We start from the raw sequence: 26,291 nt of genomic DNA, 5'->3' as shown, positions 1-26,291 counted from the left end.
AAAACATTTTTTACATAATAATCCCTTTATATTGGTACTATAAAATCAAAATGTGTTTGTAGTTTTGTAATAAGTATGCATTTTAAAAACATTTTGTTTTTAAACTTGTAAAAACCTACAATAATTATTTCCCTTACTGCCCACACGTTCATACAAACTTATTAAGTAGCATCAAGGCCTGCATTGGTCCAGTTTCTTACATTAGTTACAGGAATCTCTCCGTCCAACGCTTCCCCCCCCCCCCCCCCCGAAATTTATGTAGAAAAGTATGTACTTTTACCAATCGTCCGCCCCCCCCCCCCCTCTCACAGAAGAAAAAAGGCTGAAAGCTTAAACTGGCCTAACAGTATCAGGTTAGTTTTCAGCAGCTGGAAGTCATGTCAATCAAAATATGATAAATCACCATGAAAGGTTATGCATGCACGATCCCAGTTGGGGTGTTAGGCAGATCTTCAGCGACTTCTGAGTGTCCATGACAACGGGTTACTTGGTGAAACAATCTTAATTTTACAAATTGTTTTTGTGTCGATAGGGGCAGCTCAGATCCCATATTTCCAGTATCTAGCATGGTCTCAGCTGTATCTCCAGTATATATGGAGTTAATATACATCAGTTTTTAATGGAGGTGTCATATTGAAAACAATCCAGCTCGATCGCCTGATTTACATTTATAAAACGATTCGGTCACCTCTATTATTATAGACTAGTTATAGTCCTGGCGAGGGAGGTGAAAAATTGGATTATCACTATCGACTTGAGAAGCTTCACAACTGCCACATTCCTGTAGACATAGATACTTAAATAGAGTTACAATGAAACATCCCCGCACCTCTTTTTCAGTGAGGGGCAGGTTGCTCTAGATGTGTTGATTGTGTCAATCAATGAAAACGTGGGGTTACTTGCTTTCAAAGTCAACAACAACAATAAATAAATCAGGAAGTAAAAAAAAGAACACAGCTAAGACAAAAGTGTATATTTATTGGTTGTACTATCCATACAATCAACATTAATATCTGGTGCCACCAAACCTTGTGTAGCCACTCACTGACCACCATTTGATCCCAGCCTCTCTGCCAGCTGTAGTCATGGCAACATTTCTAATCAGTCTTCACAAGCATCTCAATAAAACTTAGCTTACATTAGAACTTTTATTACACTTAAGTCCAATTTTAAAAGGTAGCGACTTATTATTAGTGCACCATAAATTCTACATGCCTTAGTACTTTTTTTTTTATTGAGGGCCGACCATAAATGTCATTGCTTTTGAAAATCTAACCCACCCCACATGTAACCTTTAGTTTATAAAAACTTGAAACAAATAATGATGCTAGGACAAGAAATGTTTTGAGTTCTTTATACTTATACTTCTAAAAAACGAGAATGAAATGACCCCCCCCCCCCCCCCACACTGGTATTTTGATTTGTGAGCTTTATTTGGCTGGAAATGTATATTACACTTACAGTCAGGTTATTTTTGTCCACACCTCAGATCCTGTATTGAGCACCTAAACCTTAATGAACTGCATGTCATTGCTCAGTGTGATTAAGTCAGTTGAAGCTTTGGCAAGCTCTCTTAAATAAACTAATCAACAAACTGATTTACTGATAAGTAAACAAAAAAGCACAAAAATGAAATACCAAATAAAGTAACAAAAATTGTGAACAAGTAAGGTCCAACGGTTTAAGAACAAGGTAACGTCTGACATGACATTGTATTGACGGGTAGTTTTATTGATATTACATTTGTACTGTCACAGTGTCACTTGTATTCCTGGCACAAGCCAAAAATAAATATGGATTGCATATTTGTAATAATAGTAACAAATAAATGGACCATTTTCAGTCTCAACCCCTGCTTGTATGCAACTTTATATCTAGTTCCAGTTTATTGTTTTGGATATAATTTATTACCTATAATTTTAGAAGCCTTGGCCCATTGGAAAAAGTAATAACATAAATGAAAACTTTCAACTGAACAAAAAGAGATACCAGTCGTATGATTATCAGGAAGTTAAGTAGACATACTCCAGTTGTAGATCAGAGATCTGCTGGTCTAAGAGAAACACTTGAGCAGGGACACAAGAAATACTTCATTAAACATGGAGAATTACTAAACATTGCAGTCTGCCTACACACTCCAGTTATTCTCCTCATTCTGATGGGAAAGAAAAACATGAAATCAATTGATTGTTTTTTTAAAATCATGAAATTCTGACAATTCTTACTGAACATAGCAACAAACTACTTGATATAAAGATCAACACCTGTCTAAGTTTATTAGCCAACCAGAAATGTGTTACAATGTTTTGTGTCTCTTACTAAATTTGAGATCAACAAAAGATTGGACCAATGCCTTTATATTATTGTTATTAGAGCAACTAATTCACACTTGAATATTAAGTTGAATAAATCTACATAAACCATATATATACATAAATACTGAGAGAAATGGCATTGAATTTGGAATGAAGCTAACACTGTTTGATTGCTGATGCCTAAACAAAATGATGAAGCATTCAAAAAGACCAATTTACTCTCTACATTAATTCAATTAATTAACACTGAAATGACAAAAATTAAATGATTCATTATTTCATTGGCAGACAACTCTGTACAGTGTATATATAAATGGACAAAATAAAAGACTAGATGTCTTCACTAAGTTTGTGACCAGCTATGGATACACCAAAGCTATTAATAACTAGTTTAGAATGTAATCTTTAAAGCTGATGCAGAAGAATCTTTTCTTACAAAGAAAGATGGGGCCACCTAGACACATTTACATACACAAATAATGGTTGTATTTACCTAGTGCATTTTAAGTGACTGGACACCAATACACAAAAATCTGGTACAAAAAACTTAAGAGAAACAAAAAACCACATGGTCACAGTTACTAAATTGTTTACTTTAATTCCTTAATTTTCTTATAATACAAGATACGTGCAGCACATGACATACAAAAGCTAAGTATTTTCAAAGCAATGAAACACTCAGGCTTATAGCAAACAAAATAATGAACTAGACTTATTGCCTGAAGGGCCCACTATTTTTATCCTTACTTATTATAAAGATAGCTATTTAATAGCACAGAAAAAAATAATGTATCACTAGTATACTTGGTCTGTACATTTGAACAGTTTCACAATATACACTCTTTACTAAACATAGCTGCATCTCGGCAACCTATTGCAGATTTCTTACAACTGGTTATAAATAAAACTAATGAGCTGATCTCTGAGCATAACATTTATTTCAAATTCAAATCCATTAACATTTCAAAGAGAAAGTTAAGTGAATGTTTGAAAAAGGGAATACTATTACAATATTGTTTATAAGTAAAAGTATCTCAGAATTAAAGAGAAAAGAATTACCATTTTATGTAAATGAATAAAATAATTCATGATCATGTACTTAATAATATAGCAGTTTAACAATGTACACTAATCTCTCTTACAAAGTGAGAAAAGAAAACCTAAAGTGAAATCATTGTTATAAAAAAGTTTCAACAATTTAGTTAACATATATACAAGAATATATTACAATGAGAACATGGAAAAAAACCAAACTTCTTGAAACATAAAATGCAAGTCAGGATATGGTCAAATAAACAATCATGACTGTGTCAGTGTGGACTATCAACAACAGAGCATTAGCCCCTTATTCACATCCAGTCAAATTCTGACCAGACAAGCCTAAATAATAAAGAGGAAAAAAAAAACACTGATTGTTAAGAGCAAGTGCTACCATTGTTGAGACAAATGAGGCCGCCATATTGGTGACACAGTCATGAAGGTGAGCATTTCCTAACATGAAATGTTGAACTTAATATTGTTAAAGCATTTGAAACTTGTTTAAATATGATGTCAATTTTCCCTTTAGTTAAACAGCATTTGATGTAATAATTGAAACTTTTAAGCTGTTTTGTTACTGCCAAATGAAAATTAAAAATTTCCATGCTGGGGCAGCAAGCAAACAACACTTATGTTAACGTTTTGTTTTCTCTATACAACTAGTCACGAGGGAATAGCTTATTGTGAATGTCCTGTTAAATATACAATTTCAAGTGGGTCTGTGGGTGGAAAATGTCAAGAACATTTGTTCATTTAAATTGTTACATCTTGCCTTTGGCTTTCTGATTACCCCTTGGAGGTGTTACAGGTCGACCTGCATTCAAACCCCCATAAGGGAACTTTTTTTTGTCAGCAGGCTTCAATATCTGAAATATTTTAATAATAAAATCAGTAAGACTATTTTATTTACTACCCACATTGCCAGTTAACAAAAAATGTGCAAAGCAAAAAATGTAGAGATAAAAAAACCAACCTGGAAAGAACACATCAGTGTTTCATCAACACTCATCATGGCCCCAGCATTGTCAAACTCTCCACAGTAGTTAGGTGCAGAAAATAATGTTACCAACTGTCGTTTTGCAAAAAATTCATAACCATCCTCTACCACCTATGATACACAAAAGCACAATTAGCAAAAATGAATATATTTGCAATACTGCAGACAAATATAAAATTGAAATATGAGCACAAACCTGATGAGCACGACATATGAGATCCAAGTCATGCTTATGTAAGAACTTTGCCACCACTTCAGCTCCGAAAGTGAAAGAAACACCCCTGTCATTTTCACCCCATCCCATAGTTTCTTTGTCAGGATCAGACCACAACAAGTCACAGAGCAGACCTTGATCTGGCACATCAGTAGGTCTCATAATCCGCCTTATCTGCTCCATGGACTGCAAGTCTGGACTCAAGCCTAAAAATGTGGTGAAAATAAAAATGTAAGTCAAATGAAACCTCAAAGTTTAACAATCAACTAACAATCATAAAAAAAAAGGAACAAGGAGCACTAATAAAACATCACCTCCATGACAGCAGAAAATTTTTTCATCAATAATGGCAGCGATTGGCAGGCAATTAAAACAGTCTGTAAATGTTTTCCATAATTTTATATTGTATCGTCGCTTGCCTGTAAGGAAATTTGGCATTTTTTAAATGGATATATAGAAAAAAATATATTTAAAAATCCAGACAAAAAACCCCAACATACTTACATTCATCATAGAACCCATATATCCTATTGATACTGGCACATTCATGATTGCCTCGTAGGAGGAAAAAGTTTTCAGGATATTTGATCTTGTATGCTAAGAGAAGGCAAATGGTTTCCAAAGACTGTTTGCCTCTGTCCACATAGTCACCAAGAAACAAATAGTTTGACTCTGGTGGAAAACCGCCATACTCAAACAAGCGTAACAGGTCGTAATACTGACCATGGATGTCACCTTAAAAAAAAAACATTCCTCAAGTTTATAAATTATGAAGCAGAACTAGACTACCTATACAGAACATAATTTTAAAAAATTTGATTTAAAATAACAAAAAACCCTCTCAGTAACACTCACCACATATTTTTAATGGAGCTTCCAGCTCTAATAAAATGGGCTGGCTAAGGAAGATTTCTCGAGACTTTAAACAGAGCCCCCTGATTTCAGATTCTGTCAGCTGAACATTCTTTCCTGGTCTGGAGCCTCTGACTGAAAATAGATTAAGATTACAATTAATTTTATACTAAGGCCAATACTCCATTTTTTATTATAATCAAGGGAATTTCTTAACCTTAAAAAGATAGGAAAATCAAAGTGATAGGTCTAAATTTTCAAAATAACATGTGCATAGATGTACCATTGCTCTCCCTCCTACCCAACTCCCAGTAACACAACAATCAAAATGCCAAACAAACATGTAGTATGTTAAATATTACACCCCCCGTAAAAATCCAAGCAATATCTAGAGCTACATAACTAATAGTAAAAATTATCTAATGACAATGAAACAATGGGGGTCGTTGTAGATTTGATCTAGATCTAGTTCCATATTATAATCTAAATTAAGGATATAATCTAAAAATTGCCTCTCTACACCTAAATGAATTGAGGAGAGCAAGGGATTTCACTATGGAAGGAAAGTAGGCTAAATAAATGTTTAGATCTACCTATTCTTGCATTGAGTCTTGTTACAATGGATTATTTTATAGATTTATTACTCTAGTTAGCCAATAAAAAGGTTAGGGAAATAGAACTATTTATAGACAAGAATAGGCCTGCTAAAAACATGATTTTACTTGAATTAGGTAAGCCAATGTCGCTGATGAGAAAATTGGACAAATCAGCCTTTCCCTATCCCCTGCATGTTCAACACTAATTTTTGCATGCTTGTGTTTATGTTAACATGTTATAGTGCATATACATCATTATATTGAACAACCTTTTTAACTGTTGAAGAAATTTTGGATTGAATAGCATTTTTACCCTCCGCTGCGACATGCTGATTGGGGGGGGGGGGGGGGGTTTGCATTGGCTTAGCTACTAGAATCTAGAAGTCTTAGATATTAGATTGAGAATTCTAGACAACATCTCATTTCCTTATTCAATATCAGTAGCTTAGTTTTTCATATAAGTCGTCAAAATAGAAATTTAGATTTCTACGGACTTCGATTCTATTCTAGGACCTATACCACTGTTGGTCAACGTTTAACCCGAAATGATCTAGAATCTAGACTAGATCTAGAGATTCTAGGTCTTATTGCAATTAGATTTCTAGATCTATAGAATCTTAAGCTAGCTAAAGTAACTAAATCTTAGAGTTCTAGATCTAGGCTTTCTGCTAGATCTAGATTTAGATCCTGGACCAGAAGTGCTGAAGTAGAAATCTAGATTTTAGAATTCTTTTCTCTGGATTAATTTTCAACATAGAGAGTCGAGATCGAGATCCTAGATCTAGATCGACTAGATCTAGATTAATAAAATCTTAAATGTAATCAAATAATAAATGGTTGAAGTCTTATTGTAGTATGTATTTGTGTAAAACGATAATTATTGTCCATTCGACGATATCTAGTTTATGTTCAATCTGTATTCTGTAACCATTTTCTTCTATAATGGCTAGGCGCAAAAATGTCAACAAAAAAGAGGGGCCAATAGTCCTTTACTTACCTTCAAGAAGTCTTGCTATAATACTGTCTATATTTAATTTATCCGTGTCAGCCATTCCAATAAACCCGCACCCACAAAATTAATGCACAAAAAGACCCCGTGACTCAAATTATTAACAGATGTTTAAGGATTTTGTAGCTCTTCCTCTACAATTTAATAGGTAACCAATATGGCGGCCGTAACGAAGGAAGAACTATTTTTGATCGCAATAATATATGCTAAAATACATCGATAGTTGTTTGCAAACACTATAGCCGTACTAATTTAACACGCTATTTATTAAATGTTTTTAAAAGTATCATTATAAAAATTATAGAATTATGAACTTAAGGAAATACTATTGTTTTATTTAGCACTATTTCTTTAAGTGTGACTTCCGGATAAAGAAGTATTATGGGAATCCGCCATTAAACTCAAAATAAAGTTTGTTTACTGTGTCAATAAGTTATAAATGGGCAAATATAGTTATGTAATAATTAATATTTTAGAAATTTTCGTAAGGTAATAAAATCTAGAAATGAATGAAACGTTGCCTTCCAAAGCAACGCGCTTAACAGTCTGTAAAATATAACGCATAATGGTAATCAAAAGAAAAGGTAAGTTAACAACTTTAAAAAAAAAAAGGCAGCCATTTTGTTTTTAGACGCCAGACCTAATATATTTTTAAAATTTCATTTTAGATGGTTTATTGTTCTTCATAAGTTTATCCGATACATTATCATTGAAATAATCAAATCAAAGCACAGATAACTACATTGTTTGTATGATACTTCATGGAAAATAATAAACTGTAGGCAGTAATTGATTTTATTCCCTCTGTGGTTTAGTTGCCATAGCAACATTTTTTTTCTTCTCAAAAGATGCCAAATGGCAAATATGAAATAAATTTTAAATTAATAAATAATGTCTTCCTGGTAGATTTAGATCTAAATCTATTTGTGATGAAGTAGGAGCTGGTATACTTGAATCATTTACTGATTTATTGTTGGAATGAACATAATTTTAAAATTAATTTACATATGCATCTTTTTGTCTATTTTTTTTATAGTAATTAGTAATTATATATTATATAGGCCTACTAATTTATAATTAGGTCTATGGCCTATAGTATACTGCCCTATACTATACCATATAGTTAATAGCCCTATAGAATTTCTCTATTAGGCTCAATTAATCTATTTATTTTATTACTGTTTAAGTGTTTAGTGTATTAGTAATAATATGAGCTTTAAAATTTCAATAAGCTTTTGAAGACTTTCTAAAGTTTTTAGTTTTAAAAAAAGTGTTTCAGGTCATTCTAGACTTAAGGCCTTACAAATTCTAGCAGTAATATTGGTAATATTAATATGTAAACCTATTTTTAAAAAAATGCTTATAATAAGCATTACTTTACATCTTTACTATTCAGGTTTTCTATAAAATAATATTTAAACTGAATAGTAAAGTAGGTAGTCTTGAAAACTTAGCAGAAATTAAATATTAGGGCCATTAAAGAATAATAAAACTTTCAGAGAGCTTTAAATTTAAATACTTTCTCCCATCCTGAGATACTTTCTACATGTGTAAAATAAATTAATAACTATTTTTAGCAATGTTGCATGATATCCGCTCAGTTAAAAATACAGTAAGATAAAATAGATTTCATGTGTTATTGCTTCCACACATACTTTGATTTTGATAGATTTCCAGAAGGCTGCTGCCTTTATTCATGAGTTTTTACTCAAGTTGAGCGAAGATGTGGAATGTGCTGATGTTCGTGACACACTCAATTTGGCACTTCTGCATATGCAAAAGTATTATAGGTCTGTATTTAGTGCAAATATGTAATTTTATATATATATATATATATATATATTTATATATATATATATCGATGCACTTTTTAAAAAAAATATTTTTACACTATTTACATATGTTTTAATGAAAATTTGTGTAATTTTTTACTTCATTGTACTCATTGAACTTTTTTCTCCAAATATAAAAGATTGATCCAAAATAGATCTCAGGAAAAATGTGCCAATACGCTCTCTCTGACTGCTCGTGGCTTGAGTCCTATGACACCATTTGTTGATGCTCCAGATAAATTTATTTGGCGATGGGTTTGTATTTTCTATTTTCCATAAATTGAATACTCATTTGTATTTGCTTGATCTATTTCCAGAACATTTTTTTTCTCATGATAAAGCTTGACACTTTTTCATACTGTATCTACCCATGTCCATTCAGATAAACCTAGACAGTACAAAGCTACCTGCTACCATGAGCCTTGGGGACAGTGTGAGCTTTGTCTCTCTACCCTCTATAATCATTGCAGTCAAGGCAGGCGATATAGATTTAATAAGCGAACTGTTGCATCAAGGTAGTTAAGAGTTATTATCAGTATGTTTCATCATTTTCCATTTGCATTTATTTGATTTAAAAAAAAATCAGTTTTCAGGTAGCTTATTCAATAAATAAAATGTTGATATGAAACCAGACTGATTGCTTTAGTAACATTTCCAAAAATAGATTTGGCATATAGAGTCCATATTTATATTGAGCTCTGTTTTGTTGAAGATCCAGGCTGTGCAGACAGTGTGGATGGGCTGGGGCGTACTGGGATCATGTATGCTGTGCATTTTAACCAGCATGAGACCCTCAGGTTCCTCCTAGAGCAGAAATCTGATGTCAACACCCAAGCGCACGGTAGATCTATTTTTCAGTAGGCTTGCTTGCTTGCTGTTACTGACAGTTCTGTATGGATGAATTTTCATTGTGATTTTAAAATATTTAGCATGGCAAGATGCAGCTGTAGAATTTGTCGCATGACATAACTGTAGCTATGTTGTAATGACAGACGGATCAACAGCCTTGCACAGAGCATGCCATGATGGCAACCATGTTGGACTCCAGCTGCTTGTGGACTATGGGGGAGACTTGGACATCTGCGACGTCCAGGGGAGAGCACCCATACACTGGGCTGTCACAACCAGAAGCACAGAATGCTTACAGGTGATTTTTTAAAAATTAGGAATTATTTAGAAACGGGTTCAAAACTTGTTCAATTACAGTTGGTGGTGAAATAAATGTTATTTGTTAAATCAAGTCAGTAAGCAAAAAGTTTTTGTCAATGACCTATTGGTGAGTATCCTCCAAGTAAAAGTCTTAAACATTTGTGGGGGGTTTTCTGTTGAGGATGACAAGAACAGATCTGGTGTACAATAAAAATATTTTTGTCTGGTAGGCATACAATGGGCATGTTTTGTGCTACACACTTCATGGGCATGTAACCAAACAGTACTGTATCACGGTGACAAAGATTGTTTTTATCCAACAGATTTTGTTAGCTCACCAAGCCTTCTGTGGAATCCGAGATAAAGATGGATTGACCCCAAGTATGTGGGCATGTCGCATGGATAACATCAAACACTTTGAGCTGCTGTGTAAAGCAGACAACAGCCGCGTAGAGGAGTCAGACGGCATTGAGAGGGATGCTAACGGCAGAACATGGATGCATTGGTCAGTCCGACGCACACAGCCGCTTGAGTGTTTGCAGGTAGTCGGATTCTCACCCCCTTGATTTTAATGGAGGTTTTAGAGATAGCAAAAAAGTATTTTTTAAGTGAAAAAAACCTGTAAAAAATAACTCTAAAATCATAACTTCTAAAAAAATGTTGAGAAAAAAAGTAAAAAAAATATTTATGCAATATATTTTCAGTCATTAGTATATACTAAATCTATAAGAAATGCTAAAGAAAATAATTTTATTACTTTTATTAATTTGTCTGTAACACCAGTATCAAACCAACTATAATTAAAGGATTACTGCAAAAAAAATATTCCTATTCTTACCAGACTTTATTAACCAACTGTAGCTTAATGAAAAAAATATTTTCATTCCGACCAGACTCTATTAACCCCAGACAGTGCTGCCATCAAAGATGAAGATGGAAAAACTGTTTTACTTGTTGCTGCTGAAATGGGTAGGGGCTGCAGTTATACATTTTTTTTAATTTTGAAAGGGATTTGTTTTTGTTTTCACAAAATAAACAATATTTACATAAGTTTAATATTATTGTGTAGAGATTCAATGGTAATTATTAATACATTAGTAAAAGATCATTTTTGAGTTCTCTACACAATGCTATTACTTTTAAGTAATGATGTATTTGTTTGAGAAAGAAAATGTACTTTTCTTTGCAAAAGCAAGTACACATTAATTGGAAAAAAAATTTTTGTAAATCATTTTACAGACAGATGTAACTGTTAAACAAGTAGAAGTCAGCAGAGTGTAATGAAATAAAAGAATGCAAATGATTTGAAGTTACAAGTAGGGGAACACAGCATTTACGTTTTTACATGCCTTGTTTCAGGTTCCTTGAATGCATGTCGACTGATTGTAGAAATAGCTGGGGAAAAATGTATTTTAGATCAGGATAACCAAGGCCGTACAGCCCTACATCTTGCCACCATGGGTGGACATGGGGATGTTGTTAATTTCCTGCTAGAGAAAAATGGTGAGGATTTTTTCTTTATTTGTACATAAATCTCCAAAGTATTTTCTATACCAGCTAGAGAAAAATGGTGAGGATATTTTCTTTGTTTGTTTGTACATAATCTCCAAAGTATTTTCTATACCAGCTAGAGAAAAATGGTGAGGATATTTTCTTTGTTTGTACATAATCTCCAAAGTATTTTCTATACCAGCTAGAGAAAAATGGTGAGGATATTTTATTTGTTTGTACATAAAACCTCCAAAGTTTTTCTATACCAAGATGTAGGCTCTATGTAACAAAAAATAAAATGAACGCAACCCAATGTTTTTCAGCGGATGTGAATGTGGTTGATATGTTTAACGCTACAGCCTGGGATTATGCCAGGATCCGCAAGCTCCACTACTGCCAGCTGATCATCATGTCCCACCAGAGGCAGCGGTTGTCAAGCAACCCTGCCAGCCCCATGCCTAATGGGCTGGGGCTCTTCATGAAGGAGGAGAGCGCAGTGCAAGATGATTTTAGCAGAATGGTGAGATTTTCTCTCTCTTGTTTAGAAAAGGGGAAATGAAAAAACTATTACAGTTTTTGTTTACATGTGGATTATAAAATCCTTGTTTTTACTTTTATAATTTGATAATTATTATTAGAAGGGTTGGAAAATTGTGTTTTGGAATGCTGAAAAAGGAACAGCATTTGCTTTTTTTAGGATTTACATTTTTAGACTTAACAAAAGGGACATAACTGTAAAAATAAACAGGTCATGAAATTGAAATAGTTTAAAAATATTCTACCTAAATAAAGTCCTAAAAATAAATTCCACAATAAACAGGTATCATGGAAATAATATAAATTAATTATTGTTCTTAATAGGCAAATATTTTTACCTTGTGTTATTTTATAGTTTTCAAAAAAATTTTGGAGTATTCAAACATTTGGGCTAAGATTATCAAACAAGGTTCTGAATATAATATTACAATTACTCATTAGGTCAGTAATTTTCAAAAGCATAAAAACTTGAAAGAAAAATTAGCTGCGAAAGGATTAATAACAGTATGTTAAAAAATCAGATTTAAAAAATATACTAGTCCATATTATATTTCCAGAACTGCTGACCTGTTGTTTGTTTCTGATTTGTATGATTTGTCATAGTAAAATCTCCATATATGTATGGTAAATTGTATACACTAATTAACCTCCACCTCAGTAAAGAAACTGATAAGTTGGGATATTGAACAAAATGTAAATAACAAAAGTTGAAGAAAAGATTTGTTTGATTGATGAACTATCCTAAATTGAATATAGAGCTTTAGGACGAGGTCGAATCAATCAACCCCCATAACACCGCCACACCCCCCAAAAAGGCCTCGCTCCACCCACATGTTGGCCCGGAGATCCAGCAGCTTCAACAGTTTAGACAGGGAGCAGAGAGCTGACCAGGACAAGATGAACCAATCACAGGACAGGTTTTCTTTGCCTTCAGGGAGAAGGGAAAGACTGTCAGTAAGTAGTTCCATTCTTTAACATCTTTACATATCACTGGTTGATTGCTCTGGATAATTACACCTACCTCATCTCATTCAGTTATTGTTCTAACATTTCCCTTTTTTACAGTGTTTAAATCAAATAAATTAAATTCACGTCAAATATACAAAATTTAATAAAAAACTGTCACTCTCTCTCTGATATTTCTTTGTTGTAACACACCCTCTAGCCAGCTATTGAAAGATATTGTTATGTTTTTAACATATTTGTATTCAAGTGATTAAATTTTCATCTTCTTGTTTCAGATCAACATAACAGGTCCGCAGAAGAGAACATCCAATGGTGAAGTGTTGACCAATACAAGAGAGGATACAATGATGACTGACTCATCAAGGGTAAGGAAGTAGCATCTAACTCTAACACAGTTTTTCTTTTAGAGATTTAGTTAGTGAACAGAACATTTTCAGACTTAACAAAAGGGACATAACTGAAACAAAAGGTCTTGAAATAATTTTAAAATTCCTTTTATAATTTTAGCCGGTATTTGAGGATGAAAATGATGAAATAAGTGTTGGAGAAATGGACGTGTCTGACATAGAAGATGAAGACCACACAGTCCCTGCCTCAAGAGGCTCATCCTCCCAGGCTCACAGAACCCACAGACCCAGGCCCCAACCCCGGGTCAGACCCCAGCAGATGGGTGGGGCACCTTCACCACCATCTTTACCTCAGAATGTGAGTATTGCATTGTGGGAACAAATATTCCTTTAACCTTTGAGTGCCATGGTTTGACCTGATGACATCTGTATTCCCAACAGGTTTTAGCAGTACATAATAACCAGAAGAGAAGTTTTGCCACCAACATGAACACCAACAACAACAACAACAGTAACCTGCCCATCCAGCAACATTACCCACGGATGGACTTTGAAGATGCAGCATCAGGACCTTCTCCAAGGACAGCAGATAACCAGCAGCTCAAGTCTGTGCTGGGTCCTCAGCTTGCCCGCCCACAGGCCAGAGTTCCCCCAACCCCTATATATCGCCCACAGCGGGGTGGGCCGATCCCTTCCCCACCCTCCAGCACCCCACAGAGACCACACATGATCAGACAGCAGCAGCCCCTGCCCCCGTCTGCCTCTCGCAACCCAGGACCCCCACAGTCCCAACAACCCAGGGAACCAACGCCACCCATGGGTCGCGACCCCAGCCCACCCCTGTCAAGTCAGAGTTCAGAGCCTCAGCACAGCAGCAAAAGTCAAGGTCACACTCAGGGAGAGCGCCCCAGTTCAGGGGGAAACCAGCCTCCAGGTAATGATCAGTAGCATTACATTTGAGTCACAATTTTAAACCCCTTCCCTCAGGTAATGATCAATAGCATTACATTTGAGTCACAATTTTAAACCCCTTCCCTCAGTTAATGATCAGTAGCATTACATTTGAGTCACAATTTTAAACCCCTTCCCTCAGGTAATGATCAGTAGCATTACATTTGAGTCACAATTTTAAACCCCTTCCCTCAGGTAATGATCAGTAGCATTACATTTGAGTCACAATTTTAAACCCCTTCCCTCAGGTAATGATCAGTAGCATTACATTTGAGTCACAATTTTAAACCCCTTCCCTCAGGTAATGATCAGTAGCATTACATTTGAGTCACAATTTTAAACCCCTTCCCTCAGGTAATGATCAGTAGCATTACATTTGAGTCACAATTTTAAACCCCTTCCCTCAGGTAATGATCAGTAGCATTACATTTGTCACAATTTCAAACCCCTTCCCTCAGGTAATGATCAGTAGCATTACATTTGAGTCACAACTTCAAACCCCTTCCCTCAGGTAATGATCAGTAGCATTACATTTGAGTCACAACTTCAAACCCCTTCCCTCAGGTAATGATCAGTAGCATTACATTTGAGTCACAACTTCAAACCCCTTCCCTCAGGTAATGAATTAGTAGTATTACATTTGAGTCACAACTTCAAACCCCTTCCCTCAGGTAATGATCAGTAGCATTACATTTGAGTCACAATTTCAAACCCCTTCCCTCTTCAACTTCCCAACCAATCCAAATCCAGAAAGAAAGGCAGGTTGAAGTGGGAGCCAACGGCCTTTATGGAGCATAACAAGTTAACATGTACAACTTAATTGTGTTGGAGGAAGCCCCCCCCCCCCCCCCCCCAGAATGAAGAAGAAAAAATTTTTATCCTACAAAGATTGCGGCACCATTGGCTTGATACAGTGAAGCTTTTTCTTATGGAACAATTAAGTTCAAATAATTCCAAAACATGAATAGTTTATTTAAAAAAAAAAAGTCTATAAAATCCTAAAGATGAACTGAATGTTCTTGCATGTAGGTGTGTTAGAGGGTCGGCGCATCCCCCCTCCTGCACTGACCCCCCTACAGAACGCACCCAAGCCACCAAATCTGGACATGTTTGACCAGGTGGACAAGAAGAAGAAGAAAAAGAAGAAAGACAAGGACAAAAGAGATGCCAAGTCCCCACCCCAGAAAGCTGAAAACCCTTCAGACATACCCCCACCCAGGGGATTTGCTGCTCCGCTACACCCCCACATGCAAGTAAGTCACACAGGGGATTTTAATGTTGAGTCAGACAGATGGTTAATGTTACAGTGTGAATGTATCTGAGTGTTAAAAGTTACATGTGGGTGTGCCTGAGTGCTGTTACATGTGCGTGTGTTCTGAGTGCTGTAACATGTGCATGTTTTCTGAGTGCTGTTACATGTGGGTGTGCCTGAGTGCTGTTACATGTGGTTGTGTTCTGAGTGCTGTAACATGTGCATGTTTTCTGAGTGCTGTTACATGTGGGTGTGCCTGAGTGCTGTTACATGTGGGTGTGTCTAAGTGCTGTAACTTGCGCATGTGTTCTGAGTGCTGTTACATGTGGGTGTGTCTAAGTGCTGTAACTTGCGCATGTGTTCTGAGTGCTGTTACATGTGAGTGTGTCTGAGTGCTGTAACTTGCGCATGTGTTCTGAGTGCTGTTACATGCGAATGTGTTCTGAGTGCTGTTACATGTGGGTGTGCCTGAGTGCTGTAACTTGCGCATGTGTTCTGAGTGCTATTACATGTGCGTGTGTTCTGAGTGCTGTTACATGTGGGTGTGCCTGAGTGCTGTTACATGTGGGTGTGCCTGAGTGCTGTTACATGTGGTTGTGTTCTGAGTGCTGTTACATGTGCGTGTGTTCTGAGTGCTGTTACATGCGCATGTGTTCTAATCTCTCTCAGGGCAGCCCAGGAAGCAGGATCAACTCTGCTGCTCCATTTCCCCCAAGACCCTCTAAAGGAGTTCCTGCCATGTCAGAGTCCAGGTTTGTATGGCATACACTTCACTCTTGGAAATCCTAGAGATTTAAGGAGACACCTTCTATGTCCTGCTTGTCATTGTTGTCTAGAGATTTAAGGAGACACCTTCTATGTCCTGCTTGTCATTGTTGTCTAGAGATTTAAGGAGACACCTTCTATGGGTCTGCTTGTTGTCTTTGTTTGCTAGAGATTTAAGGAGACACCTTCTATGGTCGTTGTCATTGTTTGCTAGAGATTTAAGGAGACACCTTCTATGTCCTGCTTGTCATTGTTGTCTAGAGATTTAAGGAGACACCTTCTATGTCCTGCTTGTCATTGTTGTCTAGAGATTTAAGGAGACACCTTCTATGGGTCTGCTTGTTGTCTTTGTTTGCTAGAGATTTATGCCAGGAAATAATGGAATTCACCTTCTATGGTTTCATTGTTTGAGCAGGTATGTGGATGAGAACCAGGAAGAGGGGGCCAGTCCTCCAGTGGTCAATGGCTTTGCTGTCCATATGAGGGATGGGAAGTCTGCTAGACCTGGTCACAGACTTGCAGACCCTGCCCCAGAACCTGCTGCTCAGGATGGGGATGAGGGGGAGAGCATGATGCAGACGTCTATAGCAGAGGAGGAGGAAGACAACCCACTGATTCCCCCTCCCCCATCATTTAGAGGGGCAGCCAGGGGAGGTAACAAGGCACTGACCCAATCTGTTCCACAGGTAAATAAAATAGTTGAGTTGACAAAGTTGTAAATGTTAGAAATTACATGTAGAAAGTTTCATTATTTTATTTAACCATTCCATTGAAATAAATAAAAAACTTGAAAGTTTAATACTTGAAGAAAGAGCAAGATAAAAGTATCAATAGTGAAAGTGGATCTTATTAAAGTTTGGAGCTTGGAAGATTGAGAACCCATTTCTACACACTTTTCATTGGCAATGTAGTATTGCAGTAGTATTGCAGTCAAGGATATGACTCAGTTGGCTAAATCTTACCAACTTAAATTGTTTCATAATTAATTGTGGAATTTTTAATTAGTCATAAGTTGAGCTATACATAGACACATTTAGTTAGCCATGTTATAGCATGGTGTATTAATGCTGCATGTGCTCTGAATAATAAGTAATTATAATCCAGTTAACACATAATGCCTGCTGGTATAGTTTGTGACTAATTTCTCTTCTAGCTAGTTTAGCTTTATGCTACTAAACCACCTACTAAAGTAACGTGTGCAGCATCTAGTTTGTGCATTAAAAAACCACCTTGGTAGCTAGATTTTGTACTGCTGTTTCCATTTTTTCCAGCCCAACCTTCCCATCCTTCACCCTGCGGGTAAGGCAGATCTCTACTTGAATCTCTTCCAACTGTAGCATTCTGTTGTGCATGAATTTATTTGACATGAGGAACAGTTGTAAAAAAATATTTGGCAGGAAATTTCTGCCTCACTCTCTGGCTTATGAAATCTACAGCTGTTCCTCCTTATAGTGCTTTAAAAAATAACAACTTCAGTTGGACTTTTTATACCATGAAAATATATTTGGTTTATAAAATTATTTTTTTTCATATTCTTATACAATTTTTGTTATAAATTTAATAAGTGTAGGGTTACATTTTATTCAGTGCTTATTTATGTCAACATAGCTGATTTTGATGTAAATGGCTTTCATTATCTAATGCAGGAATCACTTTTTTGTATTACTACACCATTAAGAATGAAATTGCTTCAAAGTAAATAATACTTTTTAGTGACATTTATCAGGCAAAAGTAGTTTGCCAACCAAGATAGTAATGAAAGATAACAGAAAACTAAAACATCACGAGACAAGTGAAAAAAAAATGTCTTTATTTTACCTTGGCCAAGCTGTTTCTTTCTGGGGTGGAGGCTTTAGTAAAGTAGACAGCTATTCACTGTGTATACAATCAGCATGTATGTAGTCATTTATAAAGGAAATTCTTCTGTTGTTCTAGTGCATGTCTATTATATTCTTGTGTATGGATGTTAGTTTTCTGGCGTGTAGACCAGTAGTGACAAGCATATGTCTGGGCTGCTTTAAATCAATTCAATTCACAACTTTGTAGTCAGATTGATCCACTTCTTTTGCTAAGCCACATTTAAATTTTTTTATAATGTCTAGCTTTTTTAATAATACACAAGTGAACCAGAGTAAAAGAAATAATCTTTTAAATAGATTTTAAAAAATATAAGGTATTTTCATATCCATTTATTTCTACATAAGTTTTTAATTTTAATTTTACTCACAAACATTTTTCTAGTTACATCATATTTCACTTAATGTATGTTATTTACCTATTATTTTTTTAAAAGCAATATTAAGGTTACATTAACAGTTACTTACATGATCATATTGATTTTTTTCTAGAAGCCAAGTCTAAAAATAAAATAGTCTAAATCTGATTGTTGTGATAAAGTCAACTTTAAATTTTGTTAACTTCTTTAGGACAAGAGCTCGTCCATGATCCTGACCAGTGCTAAGCCTCCACTACCAAAGACGCGGTCCAGTGTACCATCATCAAGCCCTCGACACAACCCCAGACCCCCTGGCAGAAGTGCATCATCCGGTAGAAAAAACAGACCTAGAACTCCTAATTAATCAACCACATCACCATCGGATTTTTTAAATAGTGTATATAAGAGTATATTAACTATATGAGCAACATCTTTATTCTGTGAACTGTGCTAAACAGCTCATGACCAGATGTTGGTTTATCAACAAAACTTCTTGACACACTTGTTATCATTTATATCATTTTCTTGATAAAACTGTTCTGAAATCTATGTTCAACATAAATTCAACACTATGTTAAAAAATATATAAATCTAAAAAGCATTTAGCTGTTGACAAAGATGGACTGGATTGAACTGGACAGTTTTTGTACTGAACTTACTTTCAAAGCTGTTAGGTGTTGACAAAGATGGACTGGATTGAACTGGACAGTTTTTGAACTGAACTTATTATCCAAAATACACTTTTAAACATCATGTATGCTTCTAGGGCTCTGCAAATGTATTTTAAAAAATATTTAATGTTAGTATTCTCTTTGACCTTAAGGTGTGACAGCTAGAAATACTTGAAGCACTTAAGGTGTGACTGCTAGAAATACTTGAAGCACTTAAGGTGTGACTGCTAGAAATACTTGAAGCACTTAAGGTGTGACTGCTAGAAATACTTGAAGCACTTAAGGTGTGACTGCTAGAAATACTTGAAGCACTTAAGGTGTGACTGCTAGAAATACTTGAAGCACTTAAGGTGTGACTGCTAGAAATACTTGAAGCACTTAAGGTGTGACTGCTAGAAATACTTGAAGCACTTAAGGTGTGACTGCTAGAAATACTTGAAGCACTTAAGGTGTGACTGCTAGAAATACTTGAAGCACTTAAGGTGTGACTGCTAGAAATACTTGAAGCACTTAAGGTGTGACTGCTAGAAATACTTGAAGCACTTAAGGTGTGAGTGCTAGAAATACTTGAAGCACTTAAGGTGTGACTGCTAGAAATACTTGAAGCACTTAAGGTGTGACTGCTAGAAATACTTGAAGCACTTAAGGTGTGACTGCTAGAAATACTTGAAGCACTTAAGGTGTGACTGCTAGAAATACTTGAAGCACTTAAGGTGTGACTGCTAGAAATACTTGAAGCACTTAAGGTGTGAGTGCTAGAAATACTTGAAGCACTTAAGGTGTGACTGCTAGAAATACTTGAAGCACTTAAGGTGTGACTGCTAGAAATACTTGAAGCACTTAAGGTGTGACTGCTAGAAATACTTGAAGCACTTAAGGTGTGACTGCTAGAAATACTTGAAGCACTTAAGGTGTGACTGCTAGAAATACTTGAAGCACTTAAGGTGTGACTGCTAGAAATACTTGAAGCACTTAAGGTGTGAGTGCTAGAAATACTTGAAGCACTTAAGGTGTGACTGCTAGAAATACTTGAAGCACTTAAGGTGTGACTGCTAGAAATACTTGAAGCACTTAAGGTGTGACTGCTAGAAATACTTGAAGCACTTAAGGTGTGACTGCTAGAAATACTTGAAGCACTTAAGGTGTGACTGCTAGAAATACTTGAAGCACTTAAGGTGTGACTGCTAGAAATACTTGAAGCACTTAAGGTGTGACTGCTAGAAATACTTGAAGCACTTAAGGTGTGACTGCTAGAAATACTTGAAGCACTTAAGGTGTGACTGCTAGAAATACTTGAAGCACTTAAGGTGTGACTGCTAGAAATACTTGAAGCACTTAAGGTGTGACTGCTAGAAATACTTGAAGCACTTAAGGTGTGACTGCTAGAAATACTTGAAGCACTTAAGGTGTGACTGCTAGAAATACTTGAAGCACTTGCTGTTTATCAGTTTTTTTGTTATCTGCACCAGTTCATGTGAGATGGGGGATGTTGCACAAAAGTGATACATTAATATGGGATGGTTCATGTGAGATGGGGAATGTTGCACAAAAGTGATACATTAATAAGGGATGGTTCATGTGAGATGGGGGATGTTGCACAAAAGTGATACATTAATAAGGGATGGTTCATGTGAGATGGGGGATGTTGCACAAAAGTGATACATCAATATGGGATGGTTCTATTTTCAGTGGTTTGTCTATTAAAATGTGCTTGTGCCTTGTGAACATAATGCAACTGTCGAAATTTTATTTTTTTAATGTCTGATATAATTAGTAAAATAAAATGTGGAGCTTTTTACATTAGCCGCTGGATAGAAATGTTAAAAAAATATAATTCATTTAGTTTCATTGATCATGAATAATGTTACCTTTAAGATGAATCATAAAAATCTAAGATAATTGTAAATACACAACCACTGGCTTTAAAGATACGAAGCATCGAAGCAGACTTCTAATCATCTTTGCTATAAGCTATTTATTGTATATTCTCGTAGATACATAGCCTCACTGTGATATTTTAAAGTAGCTGTTTTTATATTTTTTTAATTCAAGCACATTTTTTTAAGAGCAACAGTTGATTTAGCTGTTTAAATCAAATATTTTAATGTATTAATATTTTTTAATGACGTTTGTATTACAATTTTTTGTACATCTAGTCTACTATGTGATGGAAATTTTCTATTGTTATCAGTTTTTCTTCAATAGTAATTTTTATTTAGTTCTAGATGGTCAATGAATATTTTAATGTAATTTAATTGAACATTGCAGTAATGTTTTTTTAGCATAAGCTTAACTAAAGCGTTTTATTAAATTTTAAACTAGGCTTACTTTTAAATTTTTTGCCTTAGTTATAGCTTTTGGATAATACCTTTGAACTTGTTTAAAACACATAGTAATAAAATAGTGGCAACCAGTTGGTGCCAATTCATGCAAAGATGCGTGTCCAGGCCAAAGCTTTAAAACAATGTTGAAATAAATAAATAATTTGATTGTTATCTGTGCTTGTGATTGATAACTCAGGATTGAATAACAAATATTTGTTCAAATCAATTTCTGCTGCACAGTTACGTGAAAAACATGAAATGTGATTTGGTTTTGGTTAAATTTTATATGACTTGATTCAACTGTGATAATTTAACTAGCAAGCATTTTTTTTAAAGTGGCAAATTTTTAAAAAACTTTTTATTTAGAGTAATTAAATTTAGCATTATATTTAGTAATGAACAGCGCAAAAATAAATAAGCATATTTTGTCCTGTTTGCTTTCTGTATTAATATTGATGTATCTTAGTTTAAATAAACTATTTTATATTATTTTCTAAGTTTATTTACATATAAGTAGTTTTTTGGTGTTATATTAACGTATATTAATTCCATTATTAATAATTGTTTATACAATATTTATTTGACCAATCCAAAGTGAACATTCCGTCCAGTGGACTTGTCTCATTATTTTACACTTTTGCTTTGACGTCTGCTCTAGAAACTTACTTGAACCATGTTTTATTCCATACGAATGTTTGTGGTAACACTTTTTGGTATTGATTTATTAGCCATACCACGTAATTATGTAGTTTTGTTTTGTTATGAATTGGTTCTGATGTTTTGCTTAGGTCAAAGGTCACTGTGTTATCTGTTTGATTTTATTATTTTTGACTGTTTGAACTAGTTGGGGATGTTAGGGAAGGAGACGCAACAGTTTCACTACATCCAAACTGACCAAAACTTTTTTAAAATTCTGAATTTGGCTTGTCATAGAAATAGCAGGAATGTCAGTGCATTACTTAATAGTTAAAAACATTTAAACACTTGAGTTATTTAAAAATAAATATAGATATAGATGAAACTGTGTTAAAATTTAAAAAAAATATAATTGGTTTTCATTGTGTTGGCATTATTTTATGGATCAAAGAAAATAAACAAAAGCTTTTTTTAGTTAATGTGTTGAATATGATACAACTACAGGTATTGTTTGCTTGTCTGTCTTTGTATAGGATTAGCTGCTTACTGGCACACATTTAAATATAGTTTTTTCATTAGATGAAATATTTGAACAGCTCTTTTTCATTAAAAATTAAAGAAGGAAAGTTTTTAAATAATGGACTGCTTTAAGACTGATATGTTTTTTCTATACTTTAATATGTTTTTTGTGTAGCTTCATTGAAAAATGTTTTATGCTTAAGAGAAAATTTTTTATGACAAAAGAAATAAAAGAAAGTTTATTGCACTCAAGAATACTGAGTACATTTTTTGTGCTTACAAACACAAGTTTTAATTTTTTTGTAACACTGTTGACAAACATTAGCCTACATTTATAGCTTATTTTCAATTTTTTTGCTTCAGACAAGTTATTTAAGCTGTTGGTTTGCCTTGCCATATTGGCTTTAGTATTAGTTTTCATTTACATTTAAATGTTTAATTAACTGGCAATGCAATGTTCTGTGGAAAAAAAATAAAATTAAAATTGAAGAGCATTTTTTGGTGGTGTGGGTTGAGTGGCTTATAACTAGAGCTGAAATAAATGTGGTATTTGATGAAAATAATATAATATTTAAGCAGTGAGAATGATATGTAGAGTAAAATGAGACGGGCATCAAATCAAATGTTCTTCCCTTTCAAACAAAACTTTATCTATAGCAGTCCTCCTACGTTTTTTATTTTTTTTTAATTTTATTTATAAGGTTTAAATTTTTTTGTTTTACACAGTTTCTAGGACATGGACTGTTCATAAAGTTTATAAATAGTAATTAAATGATGTAAGCAAACTGGGATTAAAAATAGATTTAAATAATCATTAGGGGATGCAACTCTGTCTCTTTTGACGGCTTAGTTTACTGTTATCCCTTACTTAGACTTTTAGAGTTTAGAGAACAAGCAGGCCTAGGCCTATATAATAAACCAAACTCCCCAACAATGTATACAAAAATCAAGCTAGTATTCGCAATGCCTTGTGTGCTGGGGGGAAAGAGGCTGGTTCTTGGTAAAAAAGAAATACTGTCGTCGCCCAGGGCTGTACGGGAAAAGCCAATAGTAATCGAGGGGAAATAATTATCGGTTGTACAACGTTGTTTGATCAACTACAGATGTGACTCACTGCTCAGGTGGAATAACTGCAGTTTGTAACGATTTTCTTACGCACTTCGCCCCCTTTCTGCTGACGTAACGTTTCCGCCAGTCAATGCAAATACCGCTGCGTAGAATAAGTTAAAGAAAAACCAACCGTGACGTTAATGTTTTGTATCTGGTTTTAAAAATTACAGCGCAGGATTAAATTATTGTACTGTGCCGGTTCCGATTAGAATTTAGAGCAATTAAAACAATAGATAATTCTAGAGGGCGCGTTTTCTCTCTGGAGAAATATAATTATTTTCCTTTGTGCTGAAAGAAAATTGTCAGTCTGGTATTTTTTTGGAAAACTTGCATTGTATTAATGTCTTAATCGGGTGCGGATTTAAACTTGATAATGCTTTAAGCTGTTTTCGATATGGGCCCCCTCTCAACACCATATATTATATGTCAATGCCAAATATATTATGTTGTTTGTAAAATATGTTTGTCGACAAAAAATGTGTAGGGGTGCTTAACTGTAATAGAAATAGATATTGGCCTCCACCGCGGTTTGAAAAAAGAAAAGAAATTTAAAAAAAAAAGTTTAAAAAATTTACTTTGGTGGCAAATTGCCCACCACAGTTTGCTAAACTAGACAACCCCCCCCCCCTCCCCCAAAGACAGCAGGGGCCCTAAGCTATAACTTATTTAAATTATACGTAAATTCGGCTCTAGTCTTAATGAATCTATATTAGGGCGAAGAAAAGCTACACTTGAATTATGGATAGTATTATGGATAATAACTAACACACATCGTTTTTGGTGACCGGAAAGATGCGCAACGGAAAACTACGAACACAAAAAATTGCGCAAGGGCATTTGTTCGAGTTTTGAAAAATAAATAAATTAATTTTTTTTAAATTTTATATTAAAACAAGTTCACCACCCCACACCAGAGGCGTAGCGAGGGGGGGGGGGGGGGGCGGGGGGGGACATATGTCCCCGGGCGTAGACCTTAGGGGGGGGGGCGCCAAATTGAAAGTTTGAGGGGGGTGCAAATGAAAAGTTCGAGGGGGGTGCAAATCGAAAGTTTGAAGGGGGTGCAAATGAAAAGTTCGAGGGGGGGGGGGTTCAAATCGAAAGTTAGAATGGGGGGGGGGGGTGCAAATGATAAGTTCGAGGGGGGGGGGGTGCAAATCGAAAGTTTTGTCCCCGGGCGCCGGGAGGGGTCGCTACGCCTCTGCCCCACACACTCAAATGACACTGTTTATGACATCATCAACATGCCGTCAATGTTATCCTCGAGCATGTAATTTGAGTGTGCTATTAGTCTGTTTTGAAAATCTTTGTTTAAATCAGGGGTCTCCAAACTTTTCAGTCCGAGGGCCGCATTAACTATTAAATTTCAGTTCGGGGGCCAGTTTCTTCCGGGCATGTCTTTGATTTTTCTGGGCAAAGTTCCCCAGCCATCTCCAACAAACTTTTTTTTTCGTGGACAAAAATATCTCCGCGGGCCGGAAGAGAGGATCTCGCGGGCCGCATTCGGCCCGCGGGCCGTAGTTTGGAGACCCCTGGTTTAAATATATGTTCGCTATATCAAATCCTGATCGCTAATCCGTCAAAAGTATATGAAGCATACAAACGTTGTATGTGTAATAGTTTCTAGCGTTATGGTTTTTTTTTGTATTTATATTATTAGTTTTAAATATATTTCCTTTTTATAATATGCCATTCTTTGGTATGTATTTAAAAAAAATAATAATTAAGAGAAGTAATTGCTTTTTAATTGTTTAGTACAAATCTATTAAAAGGAGCTCATGAGCACCCCTATTTGACAATTTAAAAAAAGGGAAATAAGTCATGGAAGTGGTTTAAGCGTTTGCCTATCTTTCACAAAATTGTTTTAAAAAAGGAAAAAGGATAATTATACAAGATCGTGGGATGGTGTCTATAGAACAAAGATAATCCAACCGCAGCTACAGTATTCTTTTAACAAAACAACAATCAAGTAAATAAACCGGGAGTGATCTCCCCTAAACTTTCTCAAATATTCTTATACTAGCCGTCCCGGCCAGGCCCTGCTCTGGCTTCTGTGAAAAACCTTTCCGTTAAAGACCATTACCTGTGTGTTTAGTAATCATCATAAACCCGGCATTGCCCACCCAAACCACAACCAACCAAAACAACAAAACGCAAACATAACGCTAACACAATTAGAAATACAAACGAAAACAAAAACCTAACAACAAACCCAACCACAACCACAAACACCAATACAAACACAAAGAAAAAACAAACGAAAACAAAAACCTAACAACAAACCCAACCACAAACACCAATACCAAAAAAAAAACAACGAAAAAGCAAACGAAAACAAACCAAATCCAAACGCAAAACCAACCAAAAACACAAATACAAACCCAAACAAAAAAAAACAAAAACGAAAAAAGAAAGAACAAAAACGAACCAAATCAAAACGCAACCACTAACGCAAACCCACCTAAACACAAAGAAAACACTAACGCGAACATAAACGCCCGGGGCAGA

General features: G+C 35.1%; 2 protein-coding genes across 4 annotated transcripts; one reads left to right on the top strand and one right to left on the bottom strand.

Annotated features, from left to right (window-relative positions):
- Positions 1-989: 989 nt before the first annotated feature.
- On the bottom strand, positions 990-7,214 carry LOC131957656 (serine/threonine-protein phosphatase alpha-2 isoform). 2 transcript variants are annotated; one of them, XM_059322395.1, is made up of 8 exons: positions 7,010-7,214; positions 5,420-5,551; positions 5,069-5,299; positions 4,879-4,983; positions 4,547-4,770; positions 4,327-4,461; positions 4,126-4,219; positions 990-2,155 (listed from the first exon to the last, which is right to left on the bottom strand). In XM_059322395.1, exons 1-8 carry the CDS (start codon positions 7,062-7,064, stop codon positions 2,151-2,153), a joined length of 981 nt encoding a protein of 326 aa, XP_059178378.1. In that variant the 5' UTR covers positions 7,065-7,214; the 3' UTR covers positions 990-2,150. The 2 variants fall into 2 exon arrangements, with proteins under 2 accessions (XP_059178378.1, XP_059178376.1); XM_059322393.1 differs by having other exon boundaries at positions 1,706-4,219.
- Positions 7,215-7,409: 195 nt separating this feature from the next.
- LOC131957661 (serine/arginine repetitive matrix protein 1) lies at positions 7,410-19,702 on the top strand. 2 transcript variants are annotated; one of them, XM_059322401.1, is made up of 19 exons: positions 7,410-7,605; positions 8,691-8,811; positions 8,994-9,108; positions 9,236-9,368; positions 9,566-9,694; positions 9,846-10,000; positions 10,326-10,544; positions 10,896-10,971; positions 11,362-11,505; positions 11,817-12,013; positions 12,787-12,984; positions 13,272-13,361; positions 13,504-13,701; positions 13,785-14,277; positions 15,324-15,547; positions 16,216-16,298; positions 16,727-16,997; positions 17,583-17,610; positions 18,738-18,917. In XM_059322401.1, exons 1-19 carry the CDS (start codon positions 7,587-7,589, stop codon positions 18,770-18,772), a joined length of 2,928 nt encoding a protein of 975 aa, XP_059178384.1. In that variant the 5' UTR covers positions 7,410-7,586; the 3' UTR covers positions 18,773-18,917. The 2 variants fall into 2 exon arrangements, with proteins under 2 accessions (XP_059178384.1, XP_059178383.1); XM_059322400.1 differs by lacking the exon at positions 17,583-17,610 and having other exon boundaries at positions 18,738-19,702.
- The last annotated feature ends 6,589 nt before the right edge of the window (positions 19,703-26,291 follow it).

The sequence above is a fragment of the Physella acuta genome, unplaced genomic scaffold (assembly GCF_028476545.2).
Source record: "Physella acuta isolate Inbredline_101_S28 unplaced genomic scaffold, ASM2847654v3 ptg001254l, whole genome shotgun sequence".
Lineage (NCBI taxonomy): Eukaryota > Metazoa > Mollusca > Gastropoda > Physidae > Physella > Physella acuta.
This window is presented reverse-complemented; position numbering and strand designations above follow the sequence as displayed.

Bases quoted from the DNA above. Each gene is read 5' to 3' on its own strand.
- LOC131957661 (XM_059322400.1), top strand. The intron at 12,985-13,271 runs GTAAGTAGTTCC...TTCTTGTTTCAG, and splicing joins GGAGAAGGGAAAGACTGTCA to ATCAACATAACAGGTCCGCA. The intron at 16,998-18,737 runs GTAAATAAAATA...TAACTTCTTTAG, and splicing joins TGACCCAATCTGTTCCACAG to GACAAGAGCTCGTCCATGAT.
- LOC131957656 (XM_059322393.1), bottom strand. From the start codon at position 7,064: ATGGCTGACACGGATAAATTAAATATAGACAGTATTATAGCAAGACTT. The intron at 5,552-7,009 runs GTAAGTAAAGGA...ATCTATTTTCAG, and splicing joins TATAGCAAGACTTCTTGAAG to TCAGAGGCTCCAGACCAGGA. The intron at 5,300-5,419 runs GTGAGTGTTACT...TTTTTTTTTAAG, and splicing joins AGCTCCATTAAAAATATGTG to GTGACATCCATGGTCAGTAT.